At 37.4% G+C, this 19,004-nt stretch overlaps 1 protein-coding gene and 1 long non-coding RNA gene across 4 annotated transcripts in view; both read left to right on the top strand.

The window, feature by feature from the left end:
- Positions 1-19,004, top strand: part of tei (irregular chiasm C-roughest protein teiresias) — a 217,414-nt gene that overhangs the window by 155,829 nt on the left and 42,581 nt on the right. For 2 of the 3 annotated variants that reach the window (XM_089470931.1, XM_089470929.1), the window contains 3 exons: positions 6,963-7,747; positions 17,300-17,477; positions 18,548-18,774. In XM_089470931.1, coding sequence (XP_089327057.1) covers positions 6,963-7,747; positions 17,300-17,477; positions 18,548-18,774 — 1,190 coding nt within the window. Of the gene's footprint in view, positions 1-5,610; positions 6,092-6,962; positions 7,748-17,299; positions 17,478-18,547; positions 18,775-19,004 lie in introns of those variants that run through there. The other variant, XM_089470932.1, reaches the window with a different exon arrangement.
- On the top strand, positions 1,571-6,809 carry LOC149268657 (uncharacterized). Its single transcript, XR_016270426.1, has 2 exons — positions 1,571-5,376; positions 6,216-6,809. It is a non-coding gene; the product is annotated as an uncharacterized LOC149268657 (long non-coding RNA).

The following is a 19,004-nucleotide window of genomic DNA, read 5'->3' as shown; positions in this document are numbered from 1 at the left end:
AAATTGAAAGCTAACCCTGTTCAAGTCAAGAACTTTTCATCGATTATTTAATAATTTTCAATACCAGTGCATGCCTTCAACATATTTGTATATATCTCAAATGGATATGTTTTCAAGTGCAATCACCCGATGATCGAGAAAAAAATGCATATTGAATATGCATGCAGCCGATTTGCATTTTTTATATATCATACTATTTCTTTATTTCGCTTTTTCTTCTTCTTCCTTTTGCGTCACTTATATTTGCACTGATAAGCACATGGCATTTTTTTATTACTGTTTGCTACGCTGTAATATTTTTTATTAGAGTGCACGGCATTTACATAAAATAATATTATTATTGGCAACACAAGCAGATCCACACACACACGCACACACACACATTCAGCATCCGAGTGCATTAAATTATTGTTGACATAATTAAAAAAAAGTTGAAGTGTGTAGGCAGCACTGGCAACGCTTCATTGTCGAGCCATGCAAAAGAGGTTAAATAAAAAAAAAAAAAATATATATATATATATATATATATATGTATATATAAAAGGGAAACAAATATTAAAAAATGCAACTGTATGTCGTTTGCATGGGTTTGCGTGGCAAAAACGATCGGCATAGTGCAGTGCATGAAAAATGAAATGAAAAAAAAGGAAAATCAATGAAATTTGCTTGTTATATGTGCAGAACGCCCCCGCCCCTCATCAATGGACGAGCGAGCCTGTAATCAGGCTGACATATTCGCATACGAGCATGTAATTATGTCAGCGCTTGATTGCCCAGCACGCCCCTAGGCACGCAGCAATACGTACGCCCTTTGCCAGTTTATGAAAATGCAATCGCCATTTTGCATATTGATAGAGCTCACAGAGACCTAATGGAAAAACACTGTGTCTATTTACGTAAATATATATAAATCTATATGTATATACATATATAGTAGTGCACAAACTGTCGACTGGTCATAATTGTCATTTAGTGCGCAGCTCTCTCTCTCTCTCTCTCTATCTATCTCTCTCTCTCTCTTTCTCCCCATGTGAAACGCTCTATGGTACGATTTTTTCAAATATTTCAATTATAGCAAAATTGCATTGATTTGATAACCATAATACAAAAAATGCAGCGTAAAACTCCAATTATAGAAAATACATATTTTCATTCAAATTCGTTCTGAAAAGAACATAATATGTCATATCGACACCATCAAGTTAATGTTGGACTTCAGAACTTATGTGATATAACATATGATTAACATAACTATAACATCTACATTTTTCTAAAAGAATTTAAAAAGCTTCATTAACTCTTTTTTTTTTTTCTTCGTTCAATTATTTTTCTAATTCATATAAATTCGAAAAATTTTATATAACATCGTAAGCTCGGTTTTCTTTTTTGTATATTTTAAATTTTTGTTTTTTTGAGTGTTTTATTAATTTATTTTATTTAAATTTAATTTATCTTAATTTCTGTAACATATTTTCTTTTTTAATGTCATTTAATCTTTTTTCTTATTAATGTAACTAAGAAAATGTGTATGTAACTGTACTGGTTTTTTTTATTCCCTGTATATGTTGATTTTTGGTGTATTGTAATTTAGTTTTTTATATAATTGTTTTGCATGATTCAAATAAGAAAATATTATTTTTCCCTCTTAACTCTTTTTTCTCTTAACTGTTTATTTTATTTTTACTTAAATTATGTTTAGCTCTTGTTTCTTTTGTGCATTCAATTTGTTTTTTTTTTTTTTTTTTTTTTTTTTTAATTTAATTTTAATTTTATTCTCCACTTCATATAGTTTACATAATATTTATGTTACATCGATAGATCTTTTTCATGTTGTATATTATAGTTTTGCTTAAAACCACTCATCACAATCATATCTCATAATCTACTTGCCGTAATAAGTATATACATATCTAAAAAGGGTTAGTGGGTGAGCAGGCTAGCAAATTGACTTGCTCGAAGTCTCCTTATATTGAGGGAATTGATCGTTAGCTCATAGTCAAGTTTGTAATCCAACTTAACAAGAAATAAAGTTGTGCCGGTAAATATTCGAACTTATTGCGGCTGCCTTTCCGTGCCAATGCGCCTCGATATGTGTGTATTACCTATCCAATCAGCTCTGCAAGCAGCCGGAGTTTTGTGACTGCCAAGTTCAGCCGCCTAATGAGCAACACGCTGCCAACAAGTTTAGCCTCAAAACTAACAATTTTATTAACTGCCAAACAACAACATTGCAAGCAGTTTTGTGGGCGAGCGGGCCGCCCAACCCCCAACCCATCCCCCGTAGCAACAGTGGCTTCGTACGGAGCAGTACACGCAATTTATGCGCCGCAACGTATGCAACGTATTTCGTGTATGCCAGAGAAATTTGCAACGCCCTCGAAATGCATGAGCTTGTGCCACGCCCACTTTTCTTTGGGAACTCGCAACTCGCTGGCATGGGTGGCAGCTTCATTAAATTTACACGCACATAAAGAGCTTTACGGGGTGGGGAGGGATGGCGCCGGTGATGGGGGCGAAGACAGGGAGGACAAGGATTGGGCCAGGGTAGCCGAGTCTCTCGCACTGCGAAGACGCTGTCAGTTTTGTGCAATTTCCGGCGCAATCTTCATTTACAACTTAAGTTACAGCACAAACAACAACTACAACTGCATGTAAACAAACAAGACAAACACACACGCACACATACACGTGGACATGGACAGACATACCACTTGGCTGGCTGCCTATGCAAAAAGTGTAGCAGACTTTTAAGCTGTTGTGAAAACATTTTAACGCAGCCTGTCCTCTCTGAATTGGGTGAGTGTTCGCTGTGCGTGTGTGTGTGTGAGTGTGGCTGTAAGTCTTTATACACACACACACACACGCATACATACAAGTACACGCCTACCGCCTGCTGTGCAAATGACTTGCTCGTACTGTTAAGTTATGCCTATGAGTGCCTTAGCCCGGATATGCGAGAGAGCGCATCGCCAGGGTTGCCAGAGTTGCTGAGTGCAAATTTATTAGGCGCATTGCATACTTTTGTGCGTTCACTTGAGAAATGACAACTTTAATTTAGCTACAAACACCGACAGCAACAGGAAAAACACACGCCTAACCGCACCCCTCCCCCACCCCGCCCCCTGTAAAAAGAATAGCAACACCGCCCCCAAACCAGAAAAGGGCCGAGACAAAAGACAATGACAATGGCCGTGGAGCCCAAAACAGAATAGGGTTGCAACCAGCAGGAGTTGCCACTGCTTTTGTCAGCTAACCACACTGCCAGCCAATGCGCCTAGTTGACTCCCCATGGGTGTGTGTGTGTGTGTGGTGTGGACAAATGGTTACCAGACAGAGAAGACAGCAGAGAGCGTGTGACTGGGAACGAGCTACGCAGCGCGTTGTCTTTTGATGGCCCCCGTCTCAGATGAATATTAATTACCATTTGAAAGCTTGTCATACACTTGTGTAAATTTATCAACAACAGCAGAAGCTGCAGTAGCAGCAGCAGCAGCAGCCAGACAATAACCAGAGTTGCCAAAGTGACAACAGTCTCAGAGTTTGAGTACATTCGACTACGTTGTCTAGTTCATTGTGGGAGGAGGCTGGCAGCCAAACAAAAGTTAGGCTTGAAAATTGCTTTGCATGGCAAAGGATTAGCAAAGGATTTGCATACATAGAGCATAGCCAGCAGTCTCAATCTGCACAGCCCAAATGCAGCTCGGCCCTAGCCGTTGGGAGGGGGAGCAGGGGGAGACCACTGTCAAATATCATAAATAAATGCATGAGCCTTGTAAGCGCATGTGCTATGCGATATTTACACGTTACAGTGCAATGTAATTGATACTCCCATTCCCAAAGTATTGCCATTGGCATTTTTGCATCACTTTCGGTCAGGTATGCCGGGCGACCCCCTCTGTCCCATTGTCCCAGCAGGCACTGTTGCCAGGCAGCTGTTGGATACCTGCAAATTGAATTGTTCATGCGTTCGCATTTGGGTCACTGATTCACAGCTATGCGAGTCCATAGATTGACAAAGGAATCTGAGGCATTTCGCACTGTTATTGATTTTTTTAAGAGAAGGAGAGAGCATTAACTAATTACTTCATTTTCTATGCAACTCGAGTATGGATAATGAAAGAATTAATAATTTAGTTAGTTTAGATTCTGAGTCAATTATATGTAGTAATTGGGAATAATTGATAGTTGTAAAAACATCGGCTAAAACACTGGCTAATAGTTGCTTCGGCTTGATTAGAGATGATATTTCAGAGCATCTTGCTTTATCCATAAACGTTTGCTCTTCACAGATTTCATATATTTCTCCAGCAGCTAACTTAAGGCTCATATAAACAGAAGAGTTTGAAGTTTTCTAGTGATCATAAATAGTTTGATTTTTGCGACTCATTTAACAGGAAACTCTATAATACAAATTATTATATTATATATATTATAATAATTTTATTAATTACACCTTATAATAATATATATATATATGAGATGTACCTAAAAATTAGCTATAGAGATAAAGACAATAAGCTGCAAAAAGTAAATAGCTAATAATTAAAATAAAATAATAATAAAATAAGTCTGTTGCCTAACAGCAAGATATCATCTAATTAACAGAGTAGTGTTGGAAAACTACTTAATATGACATCACGCTGCTTAGTATACTCATATAGGCACTACACGAGAGGAAGACAATTATAGTTCTTGCTGAACGTAATCCTATGCCTTATTAGAGAGAGACAATGGGATAGCATGTAAGCTTCTTGTCAACAAAAAAAAAAAAAACATTGTGAGTTGTGGCTTGAGAGCAAAATAGAAGAAGCTACTCTGAAGATTCGATATAAAATAAGAGCAAGTGAGCTGCAGAAGTAGAGCAAGAAACGTAAATATAGAAAGTGAACATATATTAAGTATATTTATAATTAAATATCTATATATATAAAAGAAAGTTGTGTAAAAGTGAAGACTGCTTATAACTTGATTTGGGCTGAACCAATTTTCATGGTTTTTGATTTGTTGGATTTGTCTCCGCAACGAGTTTAGTATAGGGTCTTAAAAATACTGAAAAAATTTGCCGAATACTTGAAAAACGCGGTTTTTTCCCCAAATGTTCAAATTTTTTGTATACCCAGTAGGCTTGGTAACAGTGACAGTTTTGACAATAGTGTAGAAGTAAATAAACAAATGTAGTCAGTCAGTCTACGGTCTCCTGACCTCGAGTAGACCTGACTATTCAAAAAAAAAAAAAAAAAAAAAAAAAAAAAAAATTTTCAAATCAAAAGGAAAAATATTTCAAATCAAAAATCTGCAAAAAATCAAAAGATTAAAACCTGACTGTTCAAAAAATAAATAAAAAATTAAAAATTCGAAATTAAAAAAAAAAAAAAGGTAATTATTAAAAAGTGTATTTTTGGCTTTTTATATTTTCGGACTTTTAAACTTTATAAATATTTCAAATCAAAAATCTGCAAAAATTAAAAAAAAAATCAAAAGATTAAAACCTAACAATCAAAAATAAATAAAAAATTCAAAATTCAAAATTCGAAATTAAAAAAAAAAAAGTTAATTATTAAAAATTGTATTTTTGGACTTTTACAAAAGCTAAATATCTCGAAAGTTCAGGTATTTGTTTGTCTCAATTAGGCAACGGAATAGCGCGAGTCAATTATCTGACGAAGAGCGAGAAATCGCCCGAGAAAGGCTCCGCGTTAGTACCCAGGGAAGAAGGGCCTTAATTCGTGCTTCTCAAAGAGAGGCAGCCCGTGAAATGGCAATAAGAAATGGTTCAAGGATTGATTTGAATCGAGCAGCGTTTCGATATGATTGCACCATTGATTACAGCTTGAATCGTTTAGTTTGCATTGGTCCAATGGACGTTGTTTGCTAGCATTGTGGCGCATTGAGGTTTGCTGGTGAAACGCCCGGTTTGTGCTGCCTTAGTGGTAAAGTGACATTGCCATTAGCGGTCACCATAGCCATTGCGTTCCCTGCTTTATGGCGAAACACTAGAATCACGACATTTTCTAGCGAACACTCAAAAATACAATGCCTGTTTCCAAATGACATAATTTGGGGCGGAAAATATTGGAGACGGATATTTAAGGTAATTTACGTTAAAAATTTTATTTTCTATGACTGCCAAAAAAAAATTTTGAATAATGTAGTTTGTTAGATTTCTGTAAATAGTGTTTGTAAATATAACTATAACTATGGCTTTGAATTTAAAGATTCAAGGCCAGATTTGCCATCGCATTGGATCATTGCAACCTATTGAAGATGCACAGCAAAAATTCTTGCAAATATACTTCATGGGCAATATGGAAGAACAACTTGACCGGCGTCAAGAAATGAACACAGCTATGAAAAGAGCAATTCTCCATGATTTGCATGCTTAGAAATTTAAACCAACCAAAACTGTGCAATGGAACGCGTTTGGTGATAAGAAAACTGATGAGCAATGTGATTCACGCGTTGATACTCAAAGGAAAATTTAAAGATGAGGAAGTTCTTATTCCTAGGATTCCGATGAGCTCAACAGATATGCCCTTTGAATTTAAACGAATTCAATTCCCGCTTCGTCTTGCCTTCGCCATGACGATCAACAAGTCACAGGGCCAATCTTTGACTATTTGTGGCCTCAATCTAGAAAATGCGTGTTTTTCTCATGGTCAATTGTACGTGGCATGCTCACGTGTTGGCAAACGATCCGCATTATTTGTTCATGCACCCCACCAAAAAACGAAGAATGTCGTTTACAACAAGGTGCTTGAATGAAAATCCGATTAATAAATTTATCAGTGTATCCCAGCCTGAACAACATAGCTTTCAACAATTTTTTACCTAGAAATAATATAGAGGGCAATGCAACGTTTGCCGGGCCAGCTAGTATTATATAATCAAGCTTTATATCCTACATGTAATTAAATTTTATTAGAATAATTTCTCATACATTCCACTGACTTTTGTTCTTGCAGGCACCACCTATACACTGCAACAAAATATCAATGCCAAGTCGTTGCCGAAGACGACACCCGCCGAGCACGCAGCCAGCAAATGGCGCAGCATATCAGAGCAGAGGCCGCAGCCGGTGCAGAGTTCGCTCGAGCTAGCTGCAGATGCACAGAGAATGCGCCAGCTGGCAGCTGACCATAAGCCGGTGGTGGGTCACAGCAGTGCGCCCTCCAAGTGTGCCAAGAACTGCGCCAAGGCAAAGGTGGCCAAGTGGAAGGCGCAGCTGAAGAGCCACCGTGTGCACCAGGCGCATCGGGCAGCCCCGCACAAGGAGGCTAAGCCGCGTTTGCGCCGGGAGACGGAAGAGGAGGAGCTGGAGCTGCCCACGGTCATGTCCAGTGCCACCACAGTGGCAACCAGTGCCACCGCCACGACGTACGCAAACCGAACGTTCTCCGGATTGTTGACTACGATGAAGGCAAAACGCGCTCGGTCGACGGTGCATCTGGCGCCAGAAGATCTGAAGCCCAAGCCCAAGGAGCCCGTCATCATTATAGATGATGTGGAGGAGTTCGATAGTGGCACCGCCACGCGCGATCTGTTTGCCAAGAGTCGCGACGAGGCGGACCTGATGGACGACGAGGGGCCGTTGGAGGGTCCCCGGGCCTTGCCCCTGCGCCCGGTGCTGCCCAACCCCTACGAGGACGAGGAGATGTCGGTGGTCTATGCCGAGCAGCACTCGGAGATTAGGCTAATGTGCGAGGTCGACCTGGACATATCCTCCAGCATGTGGTACAAGAATGGCCAGGTAAGTGACAACAATTGCTACCCTTCCACATCATCTCCCCAATGTCTGCCGACTCTAAATGCAACTGTCGGAGCTGCCAACTTGTTTGCAGCTTTTGACTTTAATTGCATTCTTGTGCGGCCCGTTAGCTACTAGCGCTTCCTTTGGGTCCTTTAAGCTGTCTCGCAGCATTCGCATTATAATATTTCTACCCACTAGATAGTGGAACTAGTAAGTGGGTATTTTAGCTGGTGAAAAAAGTTTTAAATTATTTTTCTATTAATAGTTAGGATGATGATAAGAAGAAATCAAAATAAAAGCAAATAAGATGAGATAAATATGATTGAAGAATTAATTGCGTAATTAATATAGAAATTAAAATTAAATTAAATATTTTAAAATTTTTAAATGCAAAAGAAGATAAATATATAAATAAATAAAAACAAACAATTAAATGGCATTTCGGTCGGCAATATGAAATTATTAAAGCAATAGAAATTTTACGATAAAGAAAATTACATATAGATTTAAAGGAAAATATAAACAAAATGATTGAATGAATAATGAAAAAAAAAAAAAAAATTAATAAATCAAACAATAAATAAATTATTTATTTAAACAAAAAAAATAGTACCATAAAAAAAAACAAATCCGTATTTAAATTTAGTTTTCTCTGATTATAAATCAGTATTAAAATTCAGTTTTCTCTATATTTAATTTAATTGTACTTTAGTTGCAGGGTATTTCATAGTTTCGCTGCATAATTTATGCCGCAATATTCTTAGTTGCTTTTTATTGCCGCCTGCACTGCGTTTGTCCTTTGTACCCGCTGGCCGCGCTCCCTTTTCCCCCTCCCTCTCTCACTTTCTCTATCTCTTTCATACCCATCGGACGCTGTCCTCTATCTTCCTGTCAGACGTCTCAAGTGTCAGCTCTTCTCGTCTCTCTCCCTCTCTTTCTCTTGCTCTATCTCTGTCTGTCTCTCAGCTACTCTCATTTCCATTCTGTGTCTGGCTTTTGTGCTTCTGCTTATTTGTCGTTTAAATGCCGCATTATGCAAATAGGATAATCGTTATTATTTGATAGTTTCTGATGTCAAAAGCATTTTAAGAGTTCATCCGTCAGGGGACCTGCTGCCCTCTGCTGTCCTCTGCTGCCCTCTGCTGCCCTAACGAGCCCACGACAAAGTCGTAAGGGCTTCCTTTTTTTGCACTGTGTGGCCGACTTCTAATTACAATTTTGTGCGCTGTGGCAACGCCCACGAGTTGCAGCGAAATATTATACAAATGCAAATTACACACACTTTTTTTTGGCTGCTGCTTTAACTAACGAGTTAAATTGAAAGAAAAAAATAGGAGAGAGAGAGAGCGAGAGAGAGAGAGAGAGTAAACAGCTGGTGGTTGGCAGCAGGAGCACTAGCAGCAGCAGGAGTCGGGGCAGCGGCAAGGAGCCAAAAACTGCAACAAAATTAACAAACATGGCGCAAAAGTTAACAACCAGCCGGCAAAAGTTATTGAGTTGTAATTGCAAGTGCAAACAGTCGACGTGATGGGTGGAGGGGGAGCAAAAAGCTAGTCTACCTTTCGGCGTAATGCAATTATAACCGCTTTGCCTGCCAGCGGCCGCAGTCGAGAGCATTTTCCGAGGCAGCCCGGCAAAAACTGTGTGGATGATAGTATGCATCACGCACACACTGAAATTTATTAAACTTTACGCAGGAGGAAAAAAAAAGAAAAGAAAACAAAAATTACACAACCCGGAGAGTTGCAGAAAAAGTGTATGCAACGTTGGAGCTCAAAGGAATTATGGCAAACGATGCCAAATTTTATTGCAGAATTTTATCAAAAGGACTTCATTGAACAAATTTAATATATTTCATTAAGTCAAGTTTTTTATTTAACGCTATATTGAATTTAATGTAAATATCGAATCGAATTATGAAAACTGTCACAGCAACATGAAATGAAATATGAGCAGAGCATTGGCAAGCAATTGATAAATATTTCAATTTAATTGAAATCGATTAAAATGAAAGCAAGCTGTCTTGCTTGTTTGTGATCTCAACAATATAGTTTTTATTTATCATAATAACTTCATCAGAAAGTCATTATGCAGAACTTGAGGCAAGCTCTATATATATGTATATGTATGTCTATTTGTATATAAACAACAAAACATCTGTGCAGTGCTCGACTTGTTGTACTTTACTCGGCTTGTTTATTTTACAGTTGCCGTTGTTCCGTATTGTTTGCACTGTGGTTGCTGTTGTTGCTGCTTGTTGCTCGTGCTGCTCTTGTGCAGTGTAAATTGCAACAACGAGTGGGCAGGCCAAGTTGTTGATGGGCAAATAATAGTTGAAACTAACACAACAACAGCAACAACAACAACAGCAACTGCAACAACAACTGCAACACTAACAACAATAACAGCAGCACTTTGTGTACGTGCCTCGGCTGTTGGTCTGCGGCTTGGCTTGGCAGTTAACTGACGCTTCCAGCCAGCACCTGGCCCAGGTGTAAGTGTCTGCATGTGTTGTATGCCTTTGTGTGTGTCTGTGTGTGCGTTGGTTTTGCCAAAAAGCGTTGCATACTTGTGGGCGGCGCATGCAAACATTGTTGCTGCCAATGTGTTGACTAGCAGTTCGCCTCGCTGCTGCCGCTGCCGCCGCTGCTGTCGCATTCGCTGTCTGCTGTTTATACTATACGAAAATTAAATTCAATATTGTACGCCGTCAATGCGCGTAAGTTAAGAAATGCCATCGCTGGATACAAAAAAATCCACCAAATTGGCTGTCAACAGCTGCCATTTGGCGTATTGCACACACCAAATGTGACAGGCACGTCTTTGCTCGCTCTTCCTCTTCCCCTACCTCCACTGTCTACTGTCCCTGATTGCTGCACTTGTTTGTGCTATCAAAAAAATGAAAAAAAAAAAAAAAAAAAAAACTAGGAAAATCCGACGACTTTGCAATCTCTGTGACATTTCGCATCTATCGATTGCGCTTGGTTTTATTTGCCGTAAAAATTTGTCGCACTATTTGTGCACACGTCGTGCTGCAACTGCTCCACGACCCCAACTGCAGCTCGGCCTTTAAACACCAGGCTGGGCTAAGCTTTTGTCTACGCGCAATTTGCTAGCTTTTATTGTGCAATATGCTCCAAGGCGACAACGGCCAGACATAAAGCTTGCGGTTTTAAGTTTCATCTAGGCAACCAACACTCATGCGACGCGACAGCTATGACAAAATGTTATACTCTGCTTGAGCTCATAATACTCTGCAGATTTATAGAAAATTTCAGTTGAAATCAAGGGTGTGATTTAATATTGTAATTAGTATAAATTGCTTGTAATGCTTATTTGGAAAAATATACAAAAACAAATAAATAAAAAATAAATATATACATATAATATATATAAATAAATAAGTATAAAAAAAAAATTAATTGAATAATAATATAAAATTAAATAATAAAACATTAAAAAATAAACATGTAAAATAAAAAATAAAATAAAAATACAATACAAAAATCTTTGAGAATATAAAAAGTAAAATAATAAGTAGGAAATGAAATAATAAATAATAAATAAAATAATGTAAAATAATAATGTAAATAATGTAAACAAATAAACATTTCATTTTCATCTTTGGTCTTCAATTATAACAAAGCTTAAAAAAAAAAGAATGTCGAATATATTTTATTTATTTTAAAATTTTAATCTGACAAAATAATAAATAAATAAATGTGAGAAGAGGCTCACAGTTTGTCTAGACCAATAAATACTCGAATGAAATGCCTTCTCTGATATATGATTTTCATTTATTTCTATGCAGCTGTCGTATAGCCAGAGATACCCTACAATTCTCAGATGCGTCGTTTTTATGGTTGCATCTTTGGTCGTTGGCCATTGTTGCATACTTTGTGGCGCTTGGCAGGCTGCAACTTATTTATAGCCGCAGCTGTTGGTTGCTGTTGTCATGGCTCAGGTTTAAGGTCAACAGACTTTGTCTGGCTGCGGGAGCTGGCGCTTTTTATGTATCCTAACAGCGGCTAGAAGCACATAAATCTCAAAGGGTCTGGCTGTCAAAAGCCGCCCTAAGCCTCCATTAGTCAATTAGAAGACGCAGGGCAAAACTTAATGCATGACATTAATAGAGTGATTCGCTTTACGCTGCTCGTTGGTGGTGCTCAGCGGCAGAGGCAGATGCGGCAGTGACTGCAGTTGTAAGTAAATCACATCAAGCCAAGAAATTAATCACTCAGACTGAAGGCGGCAAATCCCCAAATGAAAATCAAGCAACAATGCAACGTCAGCGGCTGTTGCAGTGGGCGTGGCAAGTTGCTAACACGCCGCTTACTTTGTACCTTTGACAACTTTATTAAGTTAGTAACAATGTCGGGGCTCTCCCTCTCTCCTTCTCTCTCTCTCTCTCTGTCTCTCTGGCCGGGAGTGCCGAGGCGTGGCTCCACTTTCCAGCTTCGCTCGCTGGCAAATAAAATCAACGCCGCTGACGTTGCAGCAGCAACGACGAAAGAGCAGAGGCAACATTTCCCCACGGTGCAATTGTATTAGTTGTGTTAAAACAAAAGCCAGCCATGTGAAAGCGAAGACATGAGCGGAGCGCATGCTTTGCAGATCAGGGAGTGGAGTTAGAGTGGGGCAGCTCAGCCACGGCGGCTGCAATTACAACAATGATGCGGCAACAATGTGAGACACTGGCAGAGCCAGCCAACAGCCGCAGCTGCGCCACAATTAAAATGCTCTTCTTGTGGCAGCAGCAGCAAATTAAGATGATTATTAAGAGGGCTTCCAAAATATTGCAGAAATTTGCAGCTGTTCAATTTACAGTTCGATTAATGCGGTTCGCAAAACTCTGGCTTTACCATATACGAAGTTAGGATTTGACAACTAATTAAATTAATTTTAATACGGTGCAAGACCTACTCAGAATAAAGGCTGATAATCGAAGCAGGTTTAGTTGAAGATAGATATTGGAAATAGAAATATGTAATAATATTTAAAAATAAAAGTAATGCATTAAATTTTATAAAGTATAATGTAAATAAACTTAAAAAAAAAAATAAATAAATAAAATAATAATAATAATAATAATAATAATAATAATAATAATATTAATAATAAAATGTATTGATAATAAATAAAAATATTAGGAAATTAATCGAAAAATATATATATAAAATACGTAAAATAAGAAGTGGGGACTTGAGTAGGTTATTCAGTAAGTATTAAGTATTAAGCTGCAATAAATATTGTAAAATATTTATCTTTATTATTTTATATGTTAAAAAGTTTTTAATTTACCTTTTTTTTCACAGAAAACAAATTTAATATACCTTTTGAATAAAAGAAAAAATTTAAATAGAATTATACCTTTATGAAATTCTCTCTTATGTAGAGCATTTGGATTTCTCTAGCTTAGACTGCTCTTGATTTAACAAATATATTTTATCATTACCGACCGTCTCCAACACACCCCCGCCCCAGCACTGCTCACTGCTTGCTCATGTTGCAAACAGCATTTGCAATTGCATTTCAGCTGCTGCTGTTCGCTGACTTTCGTCTTGTGCGCTGTCTTCAGCAAACTGTGCAACAAACACACTCGCTGCGAATGCCTGCGCCGCGCACCGCACCGCTCCGCATGTGTCCATTGCGAGTGCAACTGCGGCAATGACATGCGACAAGTGTTGCACTGACAGCTTGCAACATGAGCGACTTTTGTTGTACTTTCTGGAGCGCTGCACAATCCATTGGAGGTCCCTATGCAGTCATGCAGCTAGCCTTAGCTACTTTGAGTGGCTGCCAAACTCCCCATTCCCCCTCGCACCACAGCATGTATGTTAGTGTGTGCCAAAGAATTTATTGTTGAAAATTATCAAGAGGCTAATATATTTGCCGAAAGCAATTTCAAGTTAGTAGCTTTGGGGCAGCAGCAAAGGCAGCGCCAGCGACAGGCAGCGAGTAATGTTTGCTGACAAGATTTTTGCAATTCCAAGCAAGACAGAGAGAGATAGTCAAAGTGAGATAGCAACAGAGCCACTAGAGAGGAAGAGAATTAGAGTGTTACATATATGTACTCATTTTTCGACTTCCTTTCTACTCTCTGCTAACTGTCTGCTTTATGAAGTAGATTGAATGAAACTTTAGCAACTGGAGGCTAGGTATCTTCGGCTTTACTAATTATGGCAATTAAAACCACATCCGAAATAATTATTAAATAGAAAAATCTAGATTGCCTAGTTGCCTCTATGTATATAAAATATAAAATGTAAAATATAAAATATAAATTATAAAATATATTATATAAAATATAAAATATAAAATATAAAACATAAAATATAAAATATAAAAAATAAAATATAACATGTAAAATATAAAATATAATATATAAAATATGAAAAATAAAAATAAAATATAATTCATAAAATATAAAATATAAAATATAACATGTAATATATGACAAAAGAAATTAAATAATATTAATTAAAATAAAATAGTGTATTAAATATGAAAAACTAAATATAAAATATAAGTATAAATATGCACACGCTATATTGTTTTCAAAATTCATTATAAAATGTTGTTATGAAAATGTTAAAATTTTTTGAAAATTCATGCGTAAAATCCATGTTTATAACTAACAGCAAATACTATTTGGTGCACACAATTCGAGCGAAACGCAACTTGTAATGCCTGATGTATAAATATATATACATATAAATTTATTTTTATGTATGGAAAGCGTGAAATAATTAAATCATATAACTAGCTAAACAGAAATTTGCATTATTGTACGGAGCCATAAATAAATATTGCGCAACAAAATCTCACGGCAAATGTAAATTGTAAATTGTAGATTGTAAATTACAAATGGACAAAAATTAAAACAACGCAATTAGGAAATACCAAAAACAAATGCATAATAACTGTCAAAAATACCAGCCCAACAGAAAACAGACGACATACAAAAAAAAAAAAAAAAAAAAAAAGAAAAAAGAAATGCCATATAGTTTTGGCTCTGTCACCATCTGCAATAGACACGTAACCAGAACCCAAACCCAAACAGAAAGCCAAAAATGGCAGTCGCCAGATAACGATGCCACAAATTATGCAAAGTTATGCGCATGTTAAACTCAAATGCGCCTTCAAATATGCAACAATTTATGCGAATTGAGGCAGCTGCAAAACAAAGGCGAACAGGAAAAAAAAAAAGAACAAAAAATGATAAAACAGAACTGCAACAACAATGGGGCAGACAAAAAGGCGAAAAATCATAATTACCAGAAAACAGATCGCTGCGAGGCCGTCGCATGCGTGAGATTTAATGCCACAACAATGGCCAGAAAACTGGCTGCCAGCTTTGGGCCTGGTCGTGGACGTGGACCTGGACCTGGACCTGGTCCGGCTCGGGTGGCCAAAACAATCGAGCGTGTAATCCGCTGGCCGCTCGACGCTGTAAACAAGGATTTGCCACGCTCATTTAACGCTTTTGTCTAGCGGCCATGTTGCCCAACCAAAATCTCTCGCACGCACACACACACACAGAGAGAGGGAGACAGAGAGAGTGTGTGTGTGTGCTGCAGGTGTGCAGTCGCCAAAACTGGCATCTCTGTGCCATGTTACCTCATAAATTTCCAACTGAATGCGCCGCTGCACAGTCTGAAAATCCAGTTGCCAGTTGCGATGCGATGCGATGCGATGCGTTGCGTCTAGCGTCGGCCGCTGGTTAATAAATTTCTGAAATGGCCGCCGCGGCGACTGCAGCAAATGCTCAGCGGAAGTCGAGATACACACAAACACACACACGCAGATATGACGACAAAACGCGCTGCCAAGTCAGCAAGAAAAAATTGCTAAAATCCAGGCACGCATAAATATTTGCACTGCTTTTCAAAAATTTATACAAAAAAAAAATAAAAAAAAAATATGTATATATATATACAAAATCAGTAGCTGGCAGAGCAAAGGGTTCTAACAAATAATTGAAACTCGCACGCAACGGAAACGGAAGTGCGGAATACAAATATTTTGTTTATACTACATTTTACACAGATTTATTCCACACACAGCGAATATATAAATATATTTTGTTTGATTTGTTTTTCTGCTATATGTGCGACAAGCTGTGCGTATTACGTAGTAAAACATCAGAATTTGTTGCAAAAATATTTTATTTTTGTATTTTGTATTTATATTCTTGTTTTTAATTTTAGGTAGAATCAGTTTGAGGCTTATACTTTTACACGGAAAGTATTTGAAAACTAGATAAGTGATTGTATTTATGTTAAGGAAAAAGTAAAAAAAAAGAAGAATACAAAAATAAATACATCTTTTACGACAAGAATAAAATAAAAAATAATACAAAAAAAAAATAAATAAATAAATAAATAAATAAATAAAGTCTAACGAATAAGAACATTTTTATACTGAGTATTAGTTAGTCAAGTACTTTTCGCTATAGCATTTCCACAGATATTTCTGTGTGTGTGTGTGTTTTTTTTTTTTCCTATGTTTTTTTATTTTATTTTATTTTATTTATTTTTTTTTTTTTATGTGAAAGTCACTGCTAAGCTGTAATCCATTTGCAGCTACACTAGCAATGGCAGTGTTATGTATACATATATATGTATGATTGATGACTAAATATATATAAATATTTCAAAGAAATCTAAAATAAACATCAAACTAAATGCCTGCGCATATAAATACTGGAAAATTTAACATGAACTGTAGGTTAACTCCATGTTAAATTTCGATGATAAATTTAGATCAGGAATACATTGAGAATATTTACAAATTTATTTTCATACAGATATTGTGAATACGAGAACTTTAAGGATATGGTCAGCCCATCAGTAATTTAAGTCAGCTTAATGCGTGGCCAAAGGTTAAGCTCTGGTGCACAAATGCAATTAAAATTATTTATGAATGCTGGGCAGAGAATGCTGCCACGCCCCCAATAAGCACGCACCGCACTTACCGCCATATTTACGAATATTTTTTATATTTTTGTATAGCATTTGAATGCGCACATAAATTTCACTGAACATTAAGCCCAGTCCGGGCAGACATACAGACAGACAGACGGACGGACGGGCAGTACAACTATTGGCCGCAATTTAACGTCCATTCTTGTTTTCCACATTTTTGTAAGCCAGTTCGAGTTCATTGTTGCCACATTACAGTAACTGTACTCAGTGGATTTGCTGGGGCGCCGCTCAAGCGCATTTAAATTATCATTATTTTCGTTTGTTTGAAGTGAATCGTAATAAAAGTGTAAATAAAAGCTGGCTCGTATTAAAATATTACGAGTGAAAAAACCCATTGCACACACACACACACATGGCGAGTGAAAGGCAGCTGTATAAGTGGATGGTGGTGCGATAGGATCATTGAATTTATCATAAAATTTGTGAATGTTGCATTAAGAGTTGGCCAAAGGCATTTGCATAATTTCCTCACTGACTGCTGCAACTCAGTAGACATTACATTTAATGCCTCAAAGCCCACTCACCCACCCACTCACCCACTCTCTCTCTCTATCTTTGCCCGCAGGTGGTGCATGCCATGGACCGCACGACGCGCGTCACCGACTATCGCTTTATCAAGGAGGCTAATGGAGCGCTAACCATCACCAATGTCATGCTCGAGGATGACGGCAAATGGCAGTGCGAGGCGGAGAATACGCGACGCTATACGGAAAATGCTCGGCCCGTCAAGCTGGTCGTCCTGGGTGAGTAGACCGAGGCAAACAGCCGCAGATCCTCCTGGCGCATAGAAAAGTTTAGACAAATATTAAAAAGGTCGTTACATTTGCGAAATTGGCCCAGCCCGTGGCACATGAGCAGTCGGGCAATGAGCCAACTCGAGAAAAGAAAAACTTTCCCTATTAGCCAATTCCCAGGTACAGTTGTGCGCGCGCTAAGCTAGCTGCAAGTGACAGAGCTGCGAATCGCGCCCGTTAGCTGCGTGCCAGCTTAGTCAAATGTCGCCAAGTCTTAGCACGTGCTTTACCTCTGCTGGATTTCCAAAAGTCTCTCCGTTTATACTTTGATAGCGTAGTACTTGGAAGGCACTTTTGAATATAAAATAGTTATATCTTTTTAATTTTTGTTTAATTTAATTGCTGAATTACTGAAGCTTTCTAAATTTCGAAGCAAAGTATTCTTTATTTATATAATAGTTAATTTTGTATATTATTAATGATTTAATTGGTTGTTATTTTATTTACTTACAAAAAATAAATGAATACTTATTTAATTAAAAATCTTAAAAATATCTAATTATTTTATTACTTTACAAAATAAACTTCTCAATTTATCATTCACTGAAGTTTTTTTTTTAATTTTAAATTAAAATTTAATATATATAATTCCTATATATTTAATTTAATTATTTTATTATTTTATTTACTTACAAAACAAATTATGAATTTACTATTATTAAAAAACAAAACCATTATACCCTGATTTCCCATTGAAAATGGGTTCAGGGTATAAAAAACTAATGGTATAGTTTAACATTTATTATATATTTAATATTTCTGTATCAGATTATCCTTTATATTTATATTTACTGAAAAACTGCTAGAGTTTAATATGTATTATTTATAAAATATTTTTTAGTCAGAATATTCCTAATGTATATTAACAGCGCAGTTTATATGATATTAGAGAAACATCAGATCTTTAATATTTATTATATATAATATTTTTAAGCCGAAAAGAATATATGACACTTAATCAATATGAAAATAAATCCCCAAAATAAACTTTTCTAATTTTAAATAATTATTATTTGCAGATCGCCCGAAGCCACCGTATTTGCTGATAGATTCGCGTCGCCTGGATGCGGGCAACATCTTTGTGCCAGTCAAAGAGAACTCGGAGCTGAATTTGGCCTGCGTCAGCGAGGGCGGCAACCCGCGGCCCACGCTCACCTGGGAGGTGCTGCTCAGTCCCGGCGTGGATCGGCATGCCCAGAAGGTGTCCGCCGAGGTGCTGGAGCTGGAGGAGATCAAGAACGAGAAGGTTAGTGCCAGCTACAGCTTCAGCCGGCTTCAGTATTCCATTAGGAAAATGGAGTGGCGATGCGTTTGGCTGACACTTTGACATATTGGATTGTCGTCTTAATGCAAACCAGGCGCAACCGCAAGCTATGCAGACATAAGAGCTGCCAGATATATATATATATATATAGAGAGAGAGTGAGAGTGAGAGAGAGAGTGGGAGGGAGGGGGTGAGACAGAGAGACAGCAAAC

This window comes from Drosophila arizonae, chromosome 5 (assembly GCF_054131065.1).
Source record: "Drosophila arizonae isolate 15081-1271.41 chromosome 5, UAZ_ARI_1.0, whole genome shotgun sequence".
Classification (NCBI taxonomy): domain Eukaryota; kingdom Metazoa; phylum Arthropoda; class Insecta; order Diptera; family Drosophilidae; genus Drosophila; species Drosophila arizonae.
The sequence above is the reverse complement of the archived record's forward strand: the minus strand, read 5'-3'. Positions and strand labels throughout refer to the sequence as shown.